This window comes from Chlorocebus sabaeus, chromosome 8, assembly GCF_047675955.1.
Source record: "Chlorocebus sabaeus isolate Y175 chromosome 8, mChlSab1.0.hap1, whole genome shotgun sequence".
Taxonomy (NCBI): domain Eukaryota; kingdom Metazoa; phylum Chordata; class Mammalia; order Primates; family Cercopithecidae; genus Chlorocebus; species Chlorocebus sabaeus.
Window position 1 is genome coordinate 32,234,556 of NC_132911.1, and position 25,415 is coordinate 32,259,970.

At 36.1% G+C, this 25,415-nt stretch overlaps 1 protein-coding gene across 12 annotated transcripts in view; it reads left to right on the plus strand.

Moving 5' to 3' along the window:
- The window catches only part of NRG1 (neuregulin 1), a 1,121,522-nt gene that overhangs the window by 960,190 nt on the left and 135,917 nt on the right, over positions 1-25,415 (plus strand). For all 12 annotated transcript variants that reach the window (XM_037983814.2, XM_007962130.3, XM_073018027.1 and 9 more), the window contains exons 4-5: positions 343-393; positions 2,661-2,711. In XM_037983814.2, the coding sequence (XP_037839742.1) occupies positions 343-393; positions 2,661-2,711 (102 nt within the window). The remainder of the gene's footprint in view (positions 1-342; positions 394-2,660; positions 2,712-25,415) is intronic.

Genomic DNA, 25,415 nt, shown 5'->3' on the forward strand with positions numbered 1-25,415 from the left:
TAGCTTTGACTTTCTTAGTTCCCCTATTTCGACTTTTCTTCCTGAGAAGCCTACTGCCTCTTTGACATAAATTCTTCCTCACTGACCCAAGTAGGGGCAGTGAATGCTTACTAATTATTCTAGCACAGCAGGTTTTATGCTCTTTGCCTAAGAAAGGAGAACTATCAATTTGGACTGTCTTTCTGCATTTCTCACTCTCTGTGTGGTTAAAGCCTGGACTTTTCTCACTCCCTTGCAATACTTCCTTCTTTTATACTTACTTTTAGTTTGAAGGCAGGCTGTGGTACCTGCTCCCGGCCTCCTGCTTATATATCATAATGCCCTATCACCTTTTTCTTTCAGAGATCATCACTGGCATGCCAGCCTCAACTGAAGGAGCATATATGTCTTCAGGTAAGGAAAATAAGCCTGGCACATTTTACTAACCAGAATGACAACCATAACTGCTGGCTGCTCCTTCTACTAATCAGAACCCCTTCTGCATCCAAACCTCTCAGCCGCTCTTGTTTTCTGCTTCATTGTTTTTCTCAACCTTGTTCGGTCTTTTTGGACTTTACTTAAAGGAGGATGGTTCTTGCTGCATCTTCAGACTTAGGCCTGAGAAACATACATGAGTGAAAGAAATCTACATCTAGATGCAACTTAATGACATTAAGCAAATAAAGGAGATATCTGAGTTACAAGCTCAGTTTTTATGTCTTTCCAGGTGCTTCTCTTAGCTGCCTTCTACTCTTTCACCCCTCAGAGTGTATTCCTGGATAATTTATCAACATCTGATCTGTGACCTTTGGGTTTGTAATGATCAGTTGTGGATCGCTAAAACTTTAAAAAAAAAGAAAAAGAAAAAAGAAAAGACTTACAGCCTGACATTTAAAAATGCTGTTGTCTTTTGTTGTTGTTGGTTTCTCACTTGCCTATAATATTTGCTGATAGCATTCATAGTCTGGGCAGATATTAGCAACTTAGAACCCAACTCTAGCAATGCATATATAACCATAATTCATTGGTTTCTTCACAAGCTATGCATTTAATCAATCCTCTATGTATTTCATTTTTTAAACGTTTTCTTATTCTTTGTAATTCTATAATTAATAGAACCTTAGAACATTTAAAAATTAATCTTTATTTGGAAGAAAATTTTTGAAGACCCAAGATTGGAAATTCATCCCAAAGGTACAATGGTAACTTGGTTTTGCCTGGTGCCTTTTCTTTTACAAAAATTCTTACATTTCATTTGATAATCACAATAAACTTGTGAAACAAGTCATCATTTTTCCTCATTTTACAGATGAGAAAACTGAAGCATTAGAAATGTTAAGTCATATATCTCAGGAAGTAGAAGAGAAGGTACTTCAAGTTCAGTATTCTTTTTGTTACTCCACATTTAATATTTTAGCTTCATTGAGTTTTTCATTATGGCTGGTACCTTGTTGAAACTGTAGAATGACCTATAATCAACATGTCTTTTTCCATCTTACCTTCGTTGGTTTCCTCTTCCCTTCAAAACCATTGTTTAAAACCATGAAAGCTAAACATCTCTGTATCCTAGACTACTTTAGCTATAGTTAGGGCATATTCATGTGTCATTACTAAGATATAAGTGTATGTGTGTTGTGGAATGGTATCATCCTGGAGTCTAAGAGGTTGTTAACTCTTCTGAGAGAAGGAAGGAAGGAAAAAAGAGGGAAAGAGAGAGAAAAAAAAAAGTAATAAAATATTCTGAATTTCTTCACCTTTCATCTACACGTTTCTGTAATATAGGGATTTCATTATCTGTGACTCCAGTAAATGCCATTAGGAAAAAAGAGCTTTTACATTTATATGGAACTTGTCTTGGGAAATTGACTATAACTATTATTTCTTAATATGTGACTTGAATCTTGTTAACTTTCTGGCTGTTGACTTTCAATCCTTCTTTGATACTAAGACTTCTTTATTTCTTACTAATGAAAACCCATCCATTCCATGCTTTTTTCTGCATGAGTCATATTTTTCATTCTCTCTGTACTTAACTACTGTTTTTTCTTCTTTTATCTTTACTACCTAAGAAAATCTTGCTACTAGATATCCCTAACTATTGTATGATTTATTTAATTAGCATGGTTTGTTTGTTTCTAATGTAATAACTCTATTGCTCTAGCAGACTTTGCATGGACTTTCAGCACTTTCTGGTCAGGATGTTTATGCAGATCCAAGTTGCCTGGAAATACTCTCAATCTTGTTTGTTTATTTGTTTGGCATGCATGAAAGTTGGCTTTCACTCTTTTGGAATCCAGGGGCTGTTCCCTTTGGTTTCATGTTTTCTAAAAATCAAGACCACACCTAAAAGAAAGTATTTTCTATCTCACCCTGTGGTGTGGATCTCTTCAGAGTAGTCTGTCTTGGGAGTTCAGATAATGCTTGGTGTGTGGGATATTCTTACAGATGGATTGACTCCATTTTCATCCCTTTTAAAAGTCTTCGGGTCTAGACTATGGAAATATTCCTTTGTGATCTTTAAGTATCGCATATATCTTCTGACTTATAAATGCTTCAGCTTCTCTGTTGCACTGTGTTCTAGGATTCTTTTACTAGGTGATACCCAAGCCTGGCAAATTTCTAATTTAAGAGTCCAAGCAGCATGACTCAATAAAACCTCATTCCACTTTTATGTTTTATAGAGTCTCCCATTAGAATATCAGTATCAACAGAAGGAGCAAATACTTCTTCATGTAAGTATACTTAAATATTCTGTTCACTGGTTTTTAACCCAAGACACTATCTGCTTTGGAAGGTCACGTTCACGTCTATCCTCTGCCCCTATTAAGGGTCAGAGTATTGAGTTTGGCAATAGTTGGTATTTGCTATTTGGAGTAGAAATGGCCTCCTAATATGCTCAAGGACAACTAGACATCCTATCCTCCCAGTATACATCAGAATATTAAAATATACCACAAATGTATTAGTTTTAGGGTAATCTGGTGACTTTGAATATTGAAAAATAATTGCACAGTTCTGAGGCTTAATTCCTGGCAAGCAATAGAGCACATTGTGTGTCTTTTCAGCTTGTCTGGATGCCTGCAGCAACTGCCTGAGGCATGATAGCCAGCTGTTTGGAGCCTCTGTTCCAAAACTTCTTCGTTCTCATATAAAGTCAGCTGTGATGGAGTAAGAAAACTATATATAGATGCCCTTAATTCAAATTTGATAGCAAGTAACTAATTATGAAAATGTTTGAAAGCAAGTCCCTAGGTAAGATCTCAGATTAGTTTTCATCCGTTTAATGTGAAATGGGCTTTGTGCTTGTGGACTTCTATAACTGTTAGATTGACTGGGATTTTGTGCTATGTCAGGGGAACTTAAAGATATTAGCAAGGACTATCATAAAGAATTTTTTGATACTTATAATTTGAGAATATCATTGTATTAAATTCTGATACTCAACAGGGGAGTTTATCAAACCTTGAAAATTAAACTTATAACTGCAGTCTTTCTCTTCCTTATTTTAGCTCCTTATTTAAAGCATTTTTCAGTTGGATAAGCTCTTCAATAAATAGATGTTCCTAGTTATTCTATTTCAATCTGGGGAGTGTATTGAAGAATCAGTTTCCTTTTGCTCTCAGCAGGGTAGGAAAACTCATGAAAAGAAAGTCTGTCCTTTTGGCAATTTAAGTTGTTTTGTCAATCTGTTTAAATAAATCCTGTTTGATGTTACAGCCTTTCCCTCCAGGTTAGTGGTACTAGAACTGTAACTATATGGTATAAAATTATATTTTATTGTGTGAAGTATGGTGTTTTGTCTATATTTTAACTACATAAAGCTTCATTTAGCTGGATTGATGGCAATAGCCTACTGAGATCAAACAGGAAATGAAATGCTAGAAAGGGCTAAATTAGTTTCCTATGTGTTGCAAGGGCTCTCATCATATCCTCCAAAATGATCATTTCTGCTGGTGAACTTGTGCTATTTGTTTTATAATTCTGCTTATAAAAAGATTAGTGTAATTATATGGATTTTATATAGCTAGCATTAAGGAATCATATTGAGCTTTTTTTTAAGTGTTTATTCTACAGAAGCAAATACTAGGTTTTTCTTTTTTGGCATTTTGTCTGGAAATAGTTTCTCTCCTGTGCAATTCATTGAATAAAGTTATTGAAACTCTCATAATTGGAACCCTTCATGCTATCTTCAGTGGGACCAAAGATACCATCCTTAAGCATATCTGAGTGGTTTGGGAACGTAAAAAAAAAATACTTCTTTTGGTTTTCCCAAGCTTTGGGGAACTGAAATGAATCTCTTAGTTTACGTTTCTATTCATTGCGTTATCATTGAGAGAGAAATAATTATGAAATCTGACTCCATTCCCTAACTCTCAGCAGAATTAGTTTTTGATATTTGGCAATGGTTTAACACTAAGAGGGGAAGCTTTGTGTACCATGATATTAAAATATTTCAATGTGCCGTTTTCACACATCAGTCACCCCAGGTCATGGTAAGTTCTCAGTAAATATGGTTGAATTGATTCATGAATCCATTTTTTTGTGGAACTTAATTTTATTAGAAGAATATAAACAATGAATATTATTAACTAATTACATGATATATTAGAAGGTGCTATGTAGTCCAAAAATGAGAAACCGTGGAGAAGGGGAGGGGATAAGGAGAGTTGAGACTTGTGATTTTCATTGGGTTGATCAAGGTAAGTCTCATTAAATTGTTGATATTTGAACAAAAAGTAGAAAGAAGTGAAGGGCTAACTTTGTAAACATCTAGAGAAACTGGCTGGGCATGGTGGCTCATGCCTGTAATCCTAGCATTTTGGGAGGCCAAGGCAGGCAGATTGCTTGAGCCCAAGAGTTTGAGGCCAGTCTGGGTAACATTAGTCAGACCTCTGCTCTACAGAACATTGAAAAATCAGCTGAACTTGGTGGCATGCACCTGTAGTCCCACCTTCTTGGGAGGCCGAGGTGGGAGGATCACTTGAACTCAGGAGGTTGAGTCTGCAGTGAGCTATGATTGTGCCACTGCACGCCAGTCTGGGTGACAGAGTGAGACTCTTGTTTCAAGAAAAACAAATGAACAAACAAACAAAAAACAAAGAAACATCGGGGAAACTGTATTTAGACAAAGAACAGCCTGTGTAAAGGCCCTTAGGCAAGAGCATGGCTCATGTGCACTGTAGGGGAGCCATAAGGAGCCCTGTGGCGTTGGAGTAGAAGAAACAAAGGGATGAAATATAGGAGATGAGGGCCACAAACCCAGGGGCCAGAGCATGTAGTGCCTTGTAGGCCATTGTCAGGGCATTGGTATTTAGTGGAATCACCCTGGCTCCTGTATGAAGAATGACTCACTGGGAGAAAAGGTAGAATCCAGGATGCCAGTTAGGTGCCTTTTGCTGACAGCATTGTGGCCTGGCCCAGGCTGGTAGCAGTAGAGGTAGCAAAAAATAGTCAGTCTGTAACAGTTTGAAACTCAAGCCAGCAGGATTCCCTAACCAATTGAATATAAGGTGTTAGAGAAAGAGAAAAGCCGTAGGTGAAACAAAGGCTGTTTCTGTTTTTGTTTTTTAACTTTTGGTGTTCCATTTTATTTTCTCCTTTGGCTTTTTCATTATACATTTTCATATTAACTATTGTTTTACTTGTTTCTTTATAAGTACAATATGCATTTTTTACTAATCCTAGTGTGTTTTTTAAAATTTTAGATTCAGTGGGTACATTGGCAGGTTTGTTACATTTTTTAATCTCATGAAAATATACTCTTCAATTTGAAAATATAAACCAATCATGGCAGGAACCAGGTCCAGTCTTAATTACAATAACAAAAATAGCATGAAGCACACAGTTCATTTCAAGGCAGCCACACGCAGAACTTGCATTGCAGGAAACAGCTGTGAGGTACAAATATCTCCATTTAGTAAAGGCTGAAGGTGAACCTTGAAGAGTCAGCAATAACAATAAGCCAGACTCAAAAATGCAAAATAGATTTTAAAAAGTCAAAGGCCTCAGAAAAGTTTGCCTGGTCAAAAATAATCAGCCTCAAAGAATAGATTTCTTTTCACTTTATTTTAGCCAGCAAGGAGATGCTAGTAAATTCCTGTATTTGAAAGGCGAACTCTGCTTTTCTGATGTGATTGTGCCTGTACAGGCTACATTCTTTGAACTAATGACATTGGTGTTTTCTAAAGTAAATGTTGAAAAGCCTCTCTGAAGTAGTATAGATTCAGCAAACATTTTATGTATTAAACAGTTCTCTACGATTTGGAGGTCAGTGTAAAACAGGGGAGGCTTTTAGAGCAAACAGATATAGGCAGAAGAGATGGATCTGACTTCACAGCCCCCAAAGTTCCCTTTTCTCCTCTGTAATTCATGTTGGATTAGGAAAAAAAATAAAAAAGAGCAGGCATGGTGGCTCATGCCTGTAATTCCAGCACTTTAAGAGGCCAGAGTGGGAGGATAGCTTGATGCCAGGAGTTCGAGACCAGTCTGGGCAACACATTGAGACCTCATCTCTACAAAAAATAAAGAAATTAGCCAGGCCTAGTGACAGCCCTGAAATCTCAGCTACTTGGGAGGCTGAGGTGGGAGGATCACTTGAGCCCAGGAGTTTGATGCTCTCCTAAGTTATGGTTGAACCTCTGCACTCCAGCCTGGGCAACAGAGTGAGACCTTATCTCTCTTCAAATAAAAACAAACAAACAAAAACAAGAAAGAAAGAAAAAGAAAAAAAAAAGAAGAAAATAAAAGTCACTCACCTACCCATCTACCTACTTAATGTATTATAAGCATTTTTCTCATGTCTTTAAATACCAATCAGAAATATATTTTATAGGTCACTGTAACAATAAATAAATCATTCTTGACTGGAGGTTTTTAAGGGATTTTTCATTTCCAAACACATTATCAGTTTTGCTCCCTTTCTATTTATTTTTTCCTACCACTTGTAAATATTGGTGAAATATCAAAGTTCTTAGTCTTTCCCTTTGTGAAATAGTGTTTACTAGTCAACTTTTTGAAATTGGAAACTTCCATTGTTCATTCACTAGTTTAGAGTTGTTAATTATAATTTTTAAGTCCTTTATACTAGTCTCCTAATAAAGATAAACATTGTTATTTTCTTTATTTTCTTTTGTTTTTTGTAAATGAGGCATCTGTGACTAAAAACTTATAAGTAATTGCCTAAATGAGTTTTCTATTACAGATAAGTGACAAGTTTTAGAAGAACTTGAACCTTACAAAGCAGTCAATAGGACTATCTTGTTGCTCCTTTTATAGAATCAGCAGAAGTAAACTGATTGTTTAGAACAAGCCTTAATGACTTCTTCTAGAAGTGCCAGCTGCTAGTGACCCCATTTTGCAGACAATTCTGTTGAATACCATAAAAAATTGTTATACCAACCACTTTGCTGAATTAAGCACCATCCATTCCAATTTAATACGTAAATGAGGAAAACAAAACGGAACATCTAACAAATAGTAATAGGAAAGAAAATCAAGATAAATCCCTGGAAAATAGTTGAAGTGGCTATATCTGTGTTAAATATGAATAATAGCAAACATTTATTGAAGGCCTACTGTGTGCCAAGTGCTGTGCTAGATGTTTTACATGGATGATGGCTCATGGTTATCGTAAAAACTTATTACACGGTACAATGATGAAACTGATATATGTTGTCCAAAGTCACACAGCAGCATTTAACCCCAGATAATACAGTAGCCTGCTATGTCACATAAGGTTTTGTGCCTCAGAGAAAAAGTCCTTACTATTGAAAGAAAGGGGATTCTGTGAGAGGATTGAAAAGTAGCCTTTGGCACAAAGGTTATTGGGAGTATATGTGGTGGATTAAAGTAAATGACTTGTCTGGGGCCAGTTGTACCCATATGATCTTCATGTTACACATCAAAGCATGGAAGGTGAATGAAACGGGAAGAGCACAAATGCTGAGTGGACTCAGGCTCTTAAGTCTAAATACTAATTCGGAGGACAACCGCCGTGGCTCATGCTTGTAATCCCAGCACTTTGGGAGGCCATAGTGGGAGGATTGCTTGAGCAAATTGATCATTTGAGCCCAAGAGATTGAGGCTTCAGTAAGCCGTGATCTCACCACTGTACTCCAGCCTGGGCAAGAGAGACCCTGTCTCAAAAATAATAAAACAAATTCTGGTGCTGTTTATTATGGTATAATTTTAAACAAATTGTGTAACTTCCCTGAGACTCAGTTTCGTCTCTCTTCTCCTCTCCTCTCCTCTCCTCTCCTCTTTCCTTTTTGTTTCTTTTTTCTTCTTTTGACAGGGTTTCTCTCTGTCACCCAGGCTGGAGTGCAGCAGTGCAATCATGGCTCACTGCAACCTTGACCTCCTGGGCTCAAGCCATCTTCCTACCTCAGACTCCCTAGTGGCTGGGACTACATGCGTGTCCCACCACACCTGAGTAATTTTTTTAGAGACAGGGTTTCGCCATGTTGCCCACACTGCTATTGAACTCCCGGGCTCAAGTGATTCACCCATCTCAGCCTACCAAAGTGTTGGAATTGCAGGCATAAGCCACCATGCCCGGCCTGATATTCAGGTTTCTAGGTCTGAGGAACCCTATTTATTTTAAACATATATTGGAAAGTCTAATGTGAGAAAATGCATGTAAATCATTTAGCACAACTTTGCTTTAAGGTGGCCCCTTCATGTATGGAAGAGAGCTAGTGTGTGGAAAAGTGACATGGCTCTAAAAAAGAAAATAAAAGTCAGAGAGTCTCTGCATCTTACTTCAACAATGTTGGAAAATGCCCTTCTTGTTGGAGAAGGAATCAAGTTTATGATTTTAGTGTAAGTGATGGTGCTGACAGTTCTTTGCCAGGAAATCACTATGTCTTTTCAAAATATTATATATTCTCGGCTAACGCTTCATTTTAAAGGAACTTATCCAGGAAGTCTTCTTTGAAATCTCTGAATGAAATGAACAATTCAGTTTTTAATTTGGCACCTAAAAAAACTAGCTGAAGGAAAAGAATGTCTTTGCAGAGACATTTCTGTCATAATGAGATAGAACACTTTCACTTGGGAATGGCACACTAATATGTATTGATTAGATTGGACCAGATCTGGGTGGTCCATTGCTGAAATTTAGACCCATGGCTCTTACATTCCACCCTCAGTTGTAACTGACTTACCTGCTTTTATGGTAGAAAAAACTTCTGGGAGCTTAGCTAAATGATTCTCAGCTGGAAAAATACCATTTCAATTTCAGATCTTTATTGGTCATAACATGTGAACCTCTCCTGCCACTGTTGGAGAGCTACTTTTAATTGAATGCAAATTGTGTTTTCAGGTTTCTATAAACATGGCATTTTTCATGGGTTGGTGGCTCTGCCCACTGTGGAGAATGACAAACAAATTGTCATGCATCATATAGCAATAAAATAATAATTCAAAAAGAAAATTGCCCTACTGGTATTACCTCATCTGTTTGGTTGAGTGGAGAGTTAATTACAGATTTTGGGGATACTAGAGTGACTTGGTGCAAGAGTTGGAACTCATATATTATAGCCATTCATATGTGCAAGCAAGTTACTGCCTTCACGATCAGTTCATTTATTCTGTACATGAATATATCTTATTTTTCTTTTTTTTTTTTTTTAATAATACTGCTTGCAAATATAATTTGTTTCTTCACTTCTGTCTTTGCCCTTTCTAAAGTCATTCACTGTCTGTCATTGCATTCCATCAATGGAGAAGAGAATCTAAACAGTTTTGATTAAGCTTTGACCTTTTGTATTTGGTTGAAATTAACGCTTTACAGAATTATTCTTTTGGACTATAAAATACGTGTGTGTGTGTGTAAGTATGTGTATGAGATATATATATATATAAAATTGATACTTGTATTATACTTTACATTTTATAAGGCATATTTTCTTATTTTGAGTCATTTATTTATACAACTCAGTGGCTTAGATTTTATCCCATGGATGAGGGACTTGACGTTCAGAAATGTGTGACTTGTCCAAAGTCAAAGAACAAATAGGTAGTTCTAAAAAGAAGACAAATTCTACTCCTTCTCAAACAGCACATTTTAGGGAAGAATCTGATTGGCCCTGATTGCATCATGTCTGACCCTAAAATACTGCATCCAGGGAGATTAATGACTCCAGCTGAGTAGGGGCTGGGGCACGTATCCACTGCTGTGTGTGTTGGGGTTAGTGAGGGCAGATGGGCTCAGCCCCATGGGAACCACGTGGTGTAGGATCATTACAGAGAGGAGAGTTCTGTAGCAAAAGCAGGGAAACGTGAGCTAGACAGGAAAACAACAACACAATCATTGACAACTGATAAGCAAATGACCTTAGAAAAATCAGAAAATAGGTATTAGTAACAGAATTTTAAAGGAAAATTAAAAATAGGTGTTGTTGAAAATTGTGTTTCATTGGGCAGACAAAACTAAGCAGGATAAGCAATCTGAAGAAAATAATAAGCTGGAAGACTGAATGTAATTGCAGTATCATTTTTTGAAAGACTTATTAGTACTTAGGAGCCATTATAATTACTCTTAACAGTGCCCTCTTTTTAACCCAGGAAATTCTGCCTTTTGAAAGAAAGTAGAAAAACGTAGAGAAATGAGTTTTGAAATTAGAATGCATGGGAAACATTTTGAAATCTGTAAAATATTCTAACTTTGATGTGAAAAGTCAGAGTACTTGATATGGATCCTTTAAAAAAAAATCCATGATTAAAGAGATTTAGAAAAATTGCTAGTTTCTTTTACCAGAGTAATTGTATGTTGATTAGGGTTTGGGTGTTTTTCATTTTACGGTTTGGAAAGAAAAAGAGCATGCTTAGCCCATTCCATTTAATATTGTGTAGAAAACTCACCAGGTCTTTGTCAGTTGTGACATAACACTGATTGAGGTTTTATCAGACTTGTAGACATCACCATTTAAACCTAAACGAAATAACAACTCTGGTAGTTCATCTGTGGGCATCTTCCACTTTTCTCTGTCCCACTCTTGTTATAATGCATCTCCCATACAAGCTGCGAATACTTAATTCATTTCTCTAATAAAGGTGCTGTGTATACATAGTTCAGCTAATCATCAAAAGTGCCGGAATGGCACTTTTCATTTTATCTCTCAGTCTACCAAAGGTCAGCAAACTCTCAAAAACCAATTAATTGGGTCACTGTGGGTTTGAGCCTAGAGCTGTGCTCATTTTTATTCAAGTCCATAACTATCTCTGATTTCAGGTTGGTATTTAGGTTGAATTTATCCATCAACGATGGACTCTTGATGTGTTCTTTGCTGAGGTATTCTAGCACTACCTCTTGAGTGAATACCAAGCTTTAAAGAGCTTTTTAAGAAATGTCAGAAGGAAAGGGCGAGAGAGAGAGAATGCCTGGCTTTGTGAATCGTTGCAGGAATTTGTATTTGTAATTATCAGAAATTTAATCAGTCTTTCCTTTAAATTTTTAAAGAAATTTTGGACTGTTCTCATTATTTCAATGGTAAGGAAAGCAAAATATAGATAGGGATAGGCTAAGTGACCCTTAAAGTCAAATAGCAAGTAAGTGGTGAATGTAGGTGAATTAAAATTGAATGGCCCTGTTTTTGCTCTTTGATCCTTAGGTCACTGAAAACTTTTCCTCTCTCTCTCTCTCTTTTTTTTTTTTTTTTTTTTTTTTTTTTTTTTTTTTTTTTTTTTGCGACAGAATCTAGCTCTGTTGCCAGGCTGGAGTGCAGTGGTGCGATCTCTGCTCCCTGAAACCTCCGCCTACCGGGTTCAAGCGATTCTTCTGCCTCAGCTTGCCGAGTAGCTGGGATTACAGGTGTGCGCCACCACACCTGGCTAATTTTTTGATTTTTAGTAGAGATGGGGTTTCACCGTGTTGGCCAGGCTGGTCTTGAACTCCTGACCTCAAGTGATCCACCCACTTTGGCCTCCCAAAGTGCTGGAATTATAAGTATAAGCCACTGTGCTCAGCCAAAACTTTCCCTCTCTTTAATGAAAATGAATAGATAATAACCAGGGCCTGCTGTATTTCAGCATGAGGCTAGGAAATGTGTATGCATATTTCTTGGGAGGTGGGAGGTGGGAGGTGTAATGGTTGGGGGAGATAAATAGGAAATAGTCCTTGGGCTGAAGGAGTTCGCAGCGAAGTCAAAAGTTTAATTGTGATTAATTGTGCATAATGACACATAATCATAATGGGAAGTAAAATATGGCAAGAGGAAGACTTTCAAATCAAGTTTTTATTTTTTGAAATATTCCTTAAGATAGAAAAGCTATTTGTGGTTATGTAATTCAAAAGAAAATATTGGCCAGGTGTGGTGGCTCACGCCTGTAATCCCAGCACTTTGGGAGGCCAAGGCGGGCAGATCACTTGAGGTCAGGAATTTGAGACCATCCTGGCCGACATGGTGAAACCCCATCTCTGCTAAAAATACAAAAATTAGCCAGGCATTGAGGCACATGTCTGTAAACCCAGCCACTTGGGAGGCTGAGGCAGTAGAAACACTTGAACCTGGGAGGTAGAGGTTGCAGTGAGCCGAGATCGCACCACTACACTCTGGCCTGGGGGACAGAGCAAGACTCCATCTAAAAAAAAAAAAAAAAAGAAAAGAAAAGAAAAAGAAAATATTATTATTGTTTTACTGTTGTCTGTCTTCTAAAATAGCAAATTGTTGTTTCTACTTCATATTTACAGCTCATTTTACTAAGAAATCAGAATCCTGAAATTTATCTCATTTTAAAAGATGATGACATTCTATAATTTACCAGCAAGAATAAAAGATTAGTGGTGATTAAAGGTGCTGGAAATTAATTTACACTAAATAGGGTTTTGCAAGTAGTTTGGGGAGCTTTTTGAAATATAACTAGAAACTTTTAGAAAAGCATAACTATAGTATGGTAAGTTGAATCATTGTTGATGAGCAGACACTTATCCTTGATACAGAGATGGAGTTCCAAAGACTATCTTACATATCTGAGAAGATACTTTTGTTTAGACCGTCTGGAAATGTGTGTATATGAAAAGGTTGCAATTTTATTTTTTTAAATAGAGACAAGGTCTTCCTATGTTGCTCAGGCTGGTTTCAAACATTCTGGGCTCAAGTAATGCTCCCACCTCAACCTCAAAGTGCTGGGATTATAGACGTGAGCCATCATACCCAGCTTGCAATTTCCTAAACTTGTCTTATTCATTAAGTAAGACTTGTTTTGTTTCTTACTTTTTATTGTTTAAAGATTTGAATTGATCCAAAGAAAGGAGAAGTGATCAATTTTAGAAAGTATGCCTAGTTATAATCGAGGAATCTAGTAGATTAATCTGTTAAAATTATAAAACCAAAATTTTTCCTTTATGATCATTCCTCTCTCAATTTTCTTAAAATTCATGTATTAAGAGCAGTGACTAACTGACAAGAAACTTCTGTGTCATTTGATAAAGATTTCAACTACAAATGGGAATTAAGATATATTTAAAAATAAAATTCTACATGACAAAATATTTAAAATGTTAGTTTTAATGTTCTACACAAATATTGTCCTACATTTTAACCTAGAAATCTACATATTGAATCAGCCTATAAAAATCCATTTCTTTCACAAATAATGTAGCTTTGAGAACAGGTTTTTTTTTTTTTTCCCCAACAATTCTCAGTCTACAAAGCTTTGAAAAGGAAGTTGCTGTTGCTGCATTTTTTTTAAGCTGTAAAATCGAATATGCCCCAGCTCTGATGAAATGTACCAGGAGGAACCTGCCTTGTCAAACATGATATTTTTATGATGAAATGTGATACAAAGAGGCATAGCCTTACATATATCTGAGAGAAAATTATTTAAGTGGCCATAATAGATTTTTCACAAATTTTGTACATTTCTCTTACTTGATCCATATGCATGTTTTTCCTCTGTTGTTCTCATACCAGCTTCTTAATTTCACCTCCCTAATGTTCCACAGCATAAATGCATCTTTGTTCAGACTTTCTCCAAGTTATCTGTGAGAAAATAAACTATACAAAAGGTCCCTGGGTGTGTTTTAGGAAATATAGATTATGGGGGTGGGAGAATTACCTTGTAATTACCTTGTAAAAAAAGGAAAAATGGAAAGTAACATGCACTACATGTGTACACATAGAAGCAAATATAATAAAACTTTCTGCTTTTTTTTTTTTTTTTTTTTTTTTTTTTTCATATGGAGTCTCACTCTGTCACCCAGGCTGGAGTGCAGTGGCATGATCTTGGCTCACTGCAACCTCCGCCTACCCGATTCAAGCGATTCTCCTGCCTCAGCCTCCTGAGTAGCTGGGATTATAGTTGTGCACCACCACACCTGGCTAATATTTTGTATTTTTGTTAGATACGGTGTTTCACCATGTTGGCCAGGCTGGTCTCAAACTCCTGATCTCAAGTGATCCACTCGCCTTGGCCTCCCAAAGTGCTGGTACTACAGGCGTGAACCACTACGCCCAGCCCTTGCTTATTTTTTAAGGTTTCTAGAACATTGGCTGTGATCTTTTGGGTAAACAGTGCACTGAGGAATTAGTCTAATAAAAGCTTCTGGTGGAGAAGGTCTTCATGAAGAATAGAGTTGGCTCTAGTCTCAATTTTCAAAATGTCATAACTCTTCTCCTTCCTTTTTATTTGAAGTGCAGACCTGGGTATATTTTATTAAAATAATGGTCTGAAATTATAACAAATGTTCTTTGTCCAATCAAGGAGTGAAATCAAACCCCTTATTATTTTGTAGTTATACTCAGATGTTAGATTATCTTCTACTCCCCAGCAGTTCACTTTAGGTGGTCCCATGGCTCTTTCTTGAACCATAGTCTTGCCACTTCTTATCCATATTAATGTGCACATCAGTTCCCACACCAGAATATAAAATACTAGAGGGAAGAATTTTGGTTGATTTGTATTTCTATTCCCATAACGTAATACTATGCCAGTTCTCAGAAAGTATTTATTAAATGGATGTCAACATCAACAGTGAGTTAATGAATTTTTTGTTGGATTGTCATTTTTTTAAGTTGTACACATATACAATGAAAAGTAAACTGCCTTCACCTTAAATCATGGACACAGATATATAAGTATTTTAAAATCAAAGTTTTAAAAAACTAATATTGGCTTAAATAATATTTATTAGAGAACCTGTAACATTTTGAGAAGCATTCACATTCTACATATGTATATTTTAAATTTATTTCTGGTTTTTATATCTGGAAGATTTGTTTTTCATTTCATCATAAATACTTGTTTTCATGGTGATTTATAAAAATCTGTTTCTCCTTTGATAGGATTATTGCAAATTATTCCAGAATCTACTTATTAACTGGTCGCTGTTCCTCTCTGTAGTGCTGAAGAGGCACTTGCTTGGGAACAAGAGAAGTGCCACAATAGTGTCAATACCGTGGATTTTTCATTTACTCTTACTAGTAATAATAGACAACAATAACATATTTTAGTAAGCATCTACTATGTGTCAGATGCTTTCATCTGAGAATGGATATTGTTAGTTCAATTATTTAGATGGGGAGACTGATACTCAAGACAATTCAATATTTGTCAAGTAGTGGTAGAAGCAGGATTCAACCCCAAACTTTCTGACTCTTCATCCTGTGTTCTTTTCACCCACAGATGGTAGAGGTTGAAGGCTCAGAAGAACACCTCTTGAGCTCAGAAAGCTCTTCTTGTGACCTCTATCCTGCTAGTCTAAAGGGCAAATAATCATTGCAGTTACTTTCAGAAATGGTCTTTTTTCCTTAATGAGATGACCAAATCTGCTCTATGAACCCAGTTTCCTAAGCAAGATATGGAAATAGACACACCAATTTAGTATGATAAAAGGCATTAAAAGTAGAACAATTTTAAGTACCAAGTTATATTTATTTGGTACTTGGATAATAAAAAAGAATGCCACAATCTTCATCCCGTCTACCTCCCCAGTGCACACACATTTGGGATGAGGAGATAATGATGAGAATGACATTGTAGATAAAAGGTATATGCAGTAAACATCTGAAATGCTTAGGTTATTCAAAGAAAAGAATAAACACACTATGTGGTATGTAGCCTCAGCTACTTCATGTTTGAAACTGATGGTAACATTCAGATGAGTTTTGAGAAGCAGACTATAACCATAGCTTTTAGTTTAAATTTCAGATTGATATGGAAGGTTATTTGTTTTAACAATCCCTATGTTAAGTTTCCTTTTTTCTGTGTTTCAGTTGACTTATTTTGTCAGATTTTAGGTTTTTTTTTCTTCAGGCAAGATGGCATTCTCATCCCCTGCTGTTGTTAACATTTAAAGCATGCAGCCTCTTGTGCTGTGGTGTAAATTCCAAGTGACTGACGATGATTAAACAGAAAATGAAACTTGAATGGCACTATCTCAAAATCTACTTAAAGCCACAACAGGTATCTGTCTGTAGCAGTATATCAGTTGGAACATATGAAGAATAAGAAATTGTGGGTTTTTGTGTCTGGGTTTTTATTTTTCTTTGAAATCAAAGAAGAAAAATACTGATTTTTCCTGGATCACTAAAACAGTGGTATGGATTTCTAAACAGGGCGGACCATAGAAACACACAATTAATTATACCTGGACTTGAAATCGCATACTGTGCACTTTACCTCTTTTATAACAGTTGTAATTTCTCATTTATGTACAGATACTGTAGTAACTTTAAAAAAATGCATAACTGTAATTAAAAAGCAAGTACTCAAGAAAGATAAGACACAAAGAATTAATTGAGATTACAGCTCTTCCTTCTGTATTGACTGCAAAAGCTTGGTGATCTCCTGAATTGTGCTTCAACAGTGATCTTCAAGACTCCTTCCAACCCCCAAGGCTCTCCTTTTTTAACATTTGTTATTACTTAGCTATTTTATTTGGCAGAGATCCCTTCTATCTCATCTTCTAATGCACTGGCAATGGTCCTACTGCCAATAGCTTAGAGCCTACTGCTGCTGGGGTAAGCGACACAGCCGAACTTTCTAGCCTCTGCATCCTTATAAATAATGCATCTGGTTTCCTGTAACTACATGAACTCTTAGACTTTAGTAGGCATTTCTTTGTTAGTCAGGGTAAAAGAGTTGGGAGATGAACAGTTGTGGAAATAGTTGTAGGCAGTTATTATCACTGATTAGAACCTGAGTCCATGACATATGCATTAATCACTGGGTTAATGCTAATGGAATGCTTATGGTATTTATAGTAGATATAAACAAGATATAGGAAAAGGATATCTTTCCTGACCAAACTGCATTCTTAATTCAACATGGAAAGTTCTGGTGAGGTTAATCTAGGACCCTTTGAGACTCTGTTGCTCATAATTGGACCTGATTTACTACTCATTTAAAAAATCTCTTTTAATTTGCACAGAATTCACTGTATTTTGGGGGGTGGACATACTTGTTCTTAATAACAATAGAAACAAGATCTTTGTTTAACATAATATCTAGTGCTCCATGTATCTTAGTGGTATAACAAATTATTGAATTTGTAATGAAAAAGGTAAGTGCTGTGGTAATAAGTTAATAGAAAAGTAAATAATGCATATTTATACTTTTAACTTCAAAGTGTTTATAAACTTGTGACATTAAAAATTAATGTTTTATTTTTGAGCATCAGAGGAAATAGTATTTAAACAAGAGAAACCGATTTTTAAAGTGAAAATCATTTTAGCAACTTTTAAAATGTAACTTCAAGCTATGTTAATATAAAATAAATGAGTTCCATCCAAATATACACTCTTTTCTTCACTGGACATGCCTTAATTGGACATGTCACACAATGACAATGTTCAGTGTTAGATTACACTGTAAGGATACAAAGTTCAAATTGATTTAGATGTTGATGAGAAACTTGTTGCTCGAGAGCCTTGTATATTTTCATCAGAATTAACTGAAAGAAGAGAAAATTGTTTCTAATATGATACAGGATGTTCATCCTGATCATTTTATTATTGATTTCTTTAGTTACCATCAGTTCATCTCTGAGCAGCTCATTCATTTAGAAAGATGATAGCTTGTAAGTTTAATTCTAAAACTCATTCTCATACTTGTTAGCATTTGACATGCCAATGATTTCGCAGAGCTAGGTTGTCATCAAGACTAATGCTTAGTCAAAATGTTTAACACTTATTTCTTTGATTCCTGTAGAACTTCCTTATTAATTAATCTAGGGTCTATAAGCAACAAATTTTTAAATCAGATATATATCTATATGCATGTAATTCATGTTTTCCTCTTTGATTTTCAACTACCTTTTTATGCTGATATTTTAGAATTTCTATGAAATTAACACATTTTCTTAGCAATTCAGGAAATCTGACTAACTGTACTTTAAAATTGTGCTTTGGTATCACCAGTAAATAAGAAAGCTTCAATTCATCAAAAAGATAATAATAAACTGTATTAATGCTTTCTTTTATTTATTTATTTTAATCCATCTACCAAAACAATCATGCCACCAGCTTTAAAAAATGCAATCATTAAATTATTATGACAGCCTAGTCTGCTTTTGTGGCTGTTTTGTTTTGGTGGTTACCGAGAATGGAAACAGATAGATGATGTTTTTCTGCTTGTAATTGTCCAGTACCTCCAAAGACCTCTTGCCTGGGCATGATCCCTTCTGGAATTGAATTCTGCATTCTTCTTCTATCACTAATCAAACAAAACACTATCAGAAGAAAACATTTCCATAACTGGATCCGGAGTGAAGGAAAATTTCAGATACTTAGACATGCATATACAATAACCAGTGTTTCCTGACAGGCTCATTAAACAAGAATTACTCTACTATGTGTCAACTGCACAAATAGAATCCATTATAAGACTATGGACTCCTACTTCTGAAGTCTGCCTTTTGTGCCCACCTAAGATTAGGAAAACTAAGTCTTCCACTAGAATTTAAATATCACAGAAGCAGAAACTATTGCAGTCTCTTTCCCCAGTGCCTGCCTTGCTCTTCCTCTCAGTCTTAGGTAGGGCCTGGTACATATGAGGTACTTGCTTAAAAAAATAATTGAAGGAATGAATGAAGTTGCTTAAGGATGGGAGAAGTAGTCTGTAGGTGAGTAGATGCTCACCTGTAGTCCCAGTACTTTGGGAGGCTGAGGCAGGAGGATCTCTTGAGGCCAGGAGTTCAAGACTAGCCTGGGCAACATTGTGAGATCCCATCTTTACAAAGAAATTTTAAAAACTAGCCAGGTGTTGTGATGTGTACATGTAGTCCCAGCCAATTGGGAGGCTGAAACAGTAGGATCACTTGAGCCCAGCAGTCTGAGGCTGAGCAAGATACTTACTTGAAAAAAAAACAAAAAGTTGCATAAAGCAGCAGAGACAAGATCAACCTAGAATGTCTATGGAAAAACTCTGAAAAAGCACACATTTTTTAAAATAAATGGGAAATCTATGGCAGAGGAAGCAGTAACTACTGACCTGATCTTCCCTTTTCATTTTAATTTGAGTAATTTCTAATTTTCTGTAATTGTATGGTGCTTTCAAATACTGATTAAAACTCTTAAAAAACTGAAAGAGAGAAATCACACTTTTATTCTAAACTCTGAGTTTGTGGCATGCCTTCTTCCTTCATCTTGTTGATGCTCAAAGAAATATGCAACAGAGGGCCATGATACTGTTTAGCATGTTAAATTATTTTGATTCATGTACTTACTAGCAACATCATTTAAATGGGTTGGTTTCATCATGGCCAGACTTAAGACGCATAGCATAATTGAATGGATAACCTAATATTCCACATTAAATCCTGGTTTTGGAAAAAGCTGAACTGATCTGAAAAATAAATCTATCCAAAGTAGAAACTGTAATATGCATGTGAACATGTACATTCTCATCATCACATTTTGTTTTCTTCTTTTCTTCCCCTTTTCCTCCCGTTGAGTCTTGTGTAAGTCCAAATGAAAATTTTACTGTAGAGCTCAACAACAAAAACATCTCTTATGTAATTGATGATTTTAAAAAATGCTTTGAAAGTCTTCTTCCATACTTTGTATCAGTATAAAGATATTGTACAGTGGTACAGAAAAATGACTTTTGAAGTTCAGTTGGTTTGAATCTTTGCTTCACCACTTACTAGCTATGTAATTGTGGGTTCTCTGTGCATCTTTTTTAATCCTTAATTTTTCCGTCTGTGAAATAGGAAAAATATCAGTTAGTTTGCATACTGATTGTAAAGATTATAAATAAGAACTGATGTGTATATACTACTTGGCACAATGTCTGACCTGTTTCTGTTTTTCACAGTCAGCCTTCTCTTCCATTTTCTAAGGTGACTCAGACCTTACCACTCTAAAAATTCAAATCATGCCTTCACTCTCTACAGATCCCATTTGCTATTTTAGAAGAAAAGGAAAACTATAAGATGGAAATTAATTTCCTCTTACCAAATCTACAAACCCCAGCACAATGCCTGGCACAGATACGGTCATTTAGTAAACATCTTTTGGATGAATAGGTGGATGGGTAGCCAAGTAAATTAACATATAGATTAGGTCTTTAGAAATGGTAGCTATTTTTATTACACCCTGTACAGTGACCTTAAAATTTGAAATCTACTGCTTTTGAAAAGCAGGTCATCCTGAGGTTTTCCATTTTGTACTGGCCAGATTGTGAAAAGAAGTTCATTTCAATGCTGCACAGCACATTTCCTGATCAGTTGGCTGAATTACAGTAACGCCATTTCATTTTGATTTGGGCAATTCAAGCATTTAGCCCCGATTTTTTTGACAGTAAGTTAATTATTTTTGTACTCATTCAACACATTTCCCCCCCGCCCCCACCACAGGTTATTATAAAACCACCTGTCTCTGGGAGCACAGTTAATTCTGTGCATGAGATTTCTAAAAATGTTTTACATTGTCATTGCACTTTTTAAAAAATGTAGAGATCCCTCTGCTATTCTTTTGCCTTGCCAAATGCTTAGGTACCTTGGAAAACTGCTTAATTGGTACTACTTATCTCACTAGATTCTTCGGTCTTCGGTTGTGAAGGGGTAACAATCATTTAACTTTTGATGTGCCCTGAAGTTTCCCATCCAAAACTTTTTTCTTTGAATCTTTTTTGGGGTGAAAGAGAAGAATATGGGGGATCTAGTTGTACAGTGATAGTTTCTAGATGCCTTTGATATTAGTCACTAAACAGCAGTAGACATTTGGAAGAGCATGATAGAAGACAGTGGGCTAATTCCAGGTATTTAACCCCGGGTTAAGGAGACTTAACCTGAGGCTGGGTTACTTCTCTGACCTCTAGGGACAGAGTACTGGCAAAGCCTTAAGGTGGTAAAATTTTTGAGAAACACTTCTAAAGTCTTATGTTTTGTTTTAAAATCCTATCTAAAAGCATTTCAAACCATTTAAGTTAAGCCTTTCCTTTCTTACTGGATGTGTTCGGGCGCGGGAGGTGGGGGCAAAAAGAAGCATATGGTTGAAGCTCTGCACTGCAGTGATTTGTAAAAGAAGTACTTTTCCTGCTAGGTTAAATTGCTCTGCATGCCTCTTGCTGTCAGGGACATGATTTAGTTAAATACAGATGCTTTTAGAGGGGCTTTGTACTGCATCATACATATTTAATAGTTTATAAAATATCTGTGTGAATCACTGGGTGGAAAATCCAGCAGCAGAGAAGCTCAACCTTCACATTGTAGCCTCTGGCCTTATGGTCCACTGACCAGTTGACCATTGGAAAAGGTGTGTTCAGAATGGGAGTGTCCTGAATAAGCCAAAGATTCTACTGATTTCAACAGAATAAGCTTACCATCTAACCTTTCAGATTTTTTCAGTAATGTGAACTTTACATTTTCCCAAGTCACATTATTCATAGATGTTCTAATTCCCCAGGGATTGAAGTATAGCATTAAGGAAAATCCCTTCTCAATAAATAAATGGTATTGGGTGAGGGGAGAGGGGCAGAAAAAGCTCTTAGATGTTTTATAGCAATTAATGGTTACCACATAAAGATACCTCATTGTCATTAGATAATGGTTAAAATTATATGAATCTTTTACCCTTGATATAATTTTGAAATTCATCTTAAAAATCAATTCCTTAAAATAAAAGTAGTAGGGGAAAGACGTAGTGATGGGTGGAGGCTGGAGGACAATGCAGAGAAGGAAAAAAATAAGCATGTGAAGGTTACTAAATGTAGAATTGCTGGATTATTTTGTTTGTTTGGCATAGGTAATGAGTTTTATAATAAAATTTGCCATAGTATATCAAGATAGGCTCCTTATCATATATGAACCCAGAAACACCATGAAATTTTTTTTAACAGTTCCAGCATTTTATTATGAAATGTTCAAAGATAGAGAAAAGGTGAATTAATCATTCAGTAAACAAACTTATGCCCACTACTGAGATTTTACAGTTAATATTTTCCTATATTTGCTTACCAAATGTCTACCCATTTATCTATCAACTTTTTATTTTTTGATGACATTTCAAATATACATGAGTTCATTTTACCCCCAAATATCCCAGTATGCATAGTATATATCTTTTATTGCAATGTTTAAGAAAACATGTGGGTCATGGATTATGCTATCAAATAGAATATATGTTTCTCTGGCATAAGCCACCATATTTGGACTGAGGGTTTTCTAGTCATCATATTTCAGAGTATAACTCAGCCAGTAGCAACCTTCTTGTTCCTGTTCCCTAATAATTACTCCTTCCCCTGTCCCAGGCTTTTAATTCTCCAAATTAAAAGAAGATGTAACCTTGGCTCCCTGATTTCCAGCTAGTGACAATTTTTGGTACAGTTTGTGTTTGAGCTACTGCAGTGATGTTTGGGCAATTCCCATTTTGGTGACAGTCTTCTTTCCTGAGGATACATTGCGTTCCTATCCTCTGTAATTTCTTTATTCTGTACTTTCCTGTGTAAGCAATAAAGCTAACTGTAATGCTCCCACAACTCAGGTAGCGTCTCATCTCCAGCCTGTTCTCAGGGGAAGTTGTTGGGTTCTGGAACACACATTTTGTATGCTTCCTTAGTTTGATAACATGCTGTTTAAGAACGGAGTTCAAATATGAGTATTAGTCTCTGAATATCTTTAAGAAAGAGGCCCATTAAGTAGAGTTGTGACCACAAGTGGTCGTGGGAGCATTAAAAAGTAAACTTTCAAGTAGAAATGGTCCAGGGAAACGGTCAAAGTGAGGTATTGGTACAGACATCTTTCATGGCCCCAAGTGAGAGAAAATCTAAACTATCAAATCAAGTCTGTGTATCTGCATTGGCAGTATGCAACCAAAGAGCCTTCCTTTATAGAAATTAATTAAAAAGAAAGAGAAATAGATGTGATTTCTAGTCCTGACTTTGAAATTCTTTTCTGTGTGACTCTAAGCAGGTTATTATTCTGTTTTTAACCTCCCAAGAACTTTTTTTTTCCTGTATAAAATGAAATTCATGTAATGGGTGCAGCAAACTAACATGGCACATGTATACCCGTGTAACAAACCTGCATGTCGTGCACACGTACCCTAGAACTTAAAGTATAATTTTAAAAATTAAAGAAATAAAATTCATGGGTAAGACCTGTTGCAGCTCCAACCTTCAGTCAATTAAAAACTTTAAATCTCATTATTATTGAGATTACAGTTGACCTTTGCATTAAATGTAAATTCTTTTACTCCAAATAACTACTGAAATAGAAAAGAAACAAGTCCATTCTCTTTTTTCTCCCAGTGTTTTAGAGATCTGGTCTCCTTCTGTTGCCCAGGCTGGTCTCGGACTCCTGACCGCAAGCAGTCCTCCTGCCTCATCCTCCCCAGTAGCTGGGATCACAGGCAGGAGCTACCATGTTGGACAGAAAAGAAACAAGTCATTCTTAAACAAGTCTGACTCTAGCAACCTATCGTGTGATTTGTGATAGAAACATTTGAGCTGGAGGTCAAATCATAAGACATTTTTATCTTATAACTTTCAAATTCATATCTTTTTAAGTAATAAAAACTGTAACAATGCAGAAACGGTTTCCACCCCTTGCAGCAGAAAAATGAGATTGGCATTTCATTTTAAATGGGATACTTCTGCTTCCATGAGCATCATAAAGGTTATGATCTTACAATAGTGTTGCCTGACACTTAGGTGGCTCACTGGGAATCCCGAATCAGTTCTGGAAACTGCATATATTTTTATTTCTTCTTCTTTTTTTTTCCCTTTGGTGCAACTTCATATTTTCATTTTGATCAGCAACAAGGGGAAGAAAACTGTGTGTACTCTAAGGAAAATGTATATTGTAAGATGTTTTCTCTGGCTAAGGTCTTTTCAGATTCAGAAATTTGAACTGGCCAGGTGTGGTGGCTCACGCCTATAATCCTAGCACTTTGGGAGGCCGAGGTGGGCAGATCACCTGAGGTCAGGAGTTAGAAGACCAGCCTGGCCAACATGGTGAAACCCCATCTCTACTAAAAATATAAAAATTAGCCGGGTGTGGTGGTGTGTGCCTGTAATCCCAGCTACCCAGGAAGCCAAGGCAGGAGAATCACTGGAACCTGGGAGGCGGAGGCTGCAGTGAGCTGAGATCATGCCACTGCACTCCAGTCTAAGCGACAGAGCGAGATTCCATCTCAAAATAAATAAATAAATAAAAATAAAGGGAAAAGAAATTTGAACCATGTTTAAAAGTAGAACACTTCAGGTAATCCCTTTCCTCAAACTTACTTTATTCCAGGAATGTTGTGCAAGTATATTTTACACATGGGCTTACATGAAGTTTCAGTCTCTTGAATAGCTGGTCCTCTCTTATGAGTAATTCATAACTGCTTTCACATGTGTATAATCTCATGCTCAACTGTTTCTCTCTATTTTAAGCAGGAGATTTAAAAATCAAATTAACACATATTTCTAGAGCATTTGCTATAAGTGATATGCTGTGCTATATACTAACTAACTACATTTCTGGGTTGATTGGGGGACCAGTTTATAGAACTGGCTGACAAGCAACTGAACTTTAAAACAAATAGCTAGTGCTTAAGTATATGTCAAGTTCAATCCCTCCCATTTTTAAAACTTTGCTGAATTTATATTAAACCAGCATCGGTTATCAAGGTATTTCCTCCTTGTTTTTAGCTAAAACTTCTCTCACTGCATTAAAATACATCCATTATCATTTTCGTTAAATAAGATTACACATTGGATATGTACATAAAAGCAAAATTATATCTTGCATTTTTGTTACATTTGCCAGAAGAATGAAAAACAAACAACAGAAAATCTCTCTGAGCTATGCTGCTCTGTGGCCTGAACTTAACTGTCATAGTGAATATTAATGAGACACAGCAAAGATATTGGCTCAAGGTAACTAAGCCAACATATATTGCTCTAGTAAATGTTAGAAATGGCCATTCATCCACATAACCTCAGATTACTCTGTATAAAGATAATGTTTCTTTTGGTTTTTCTTCTTTTTGTCACACACACACACACAC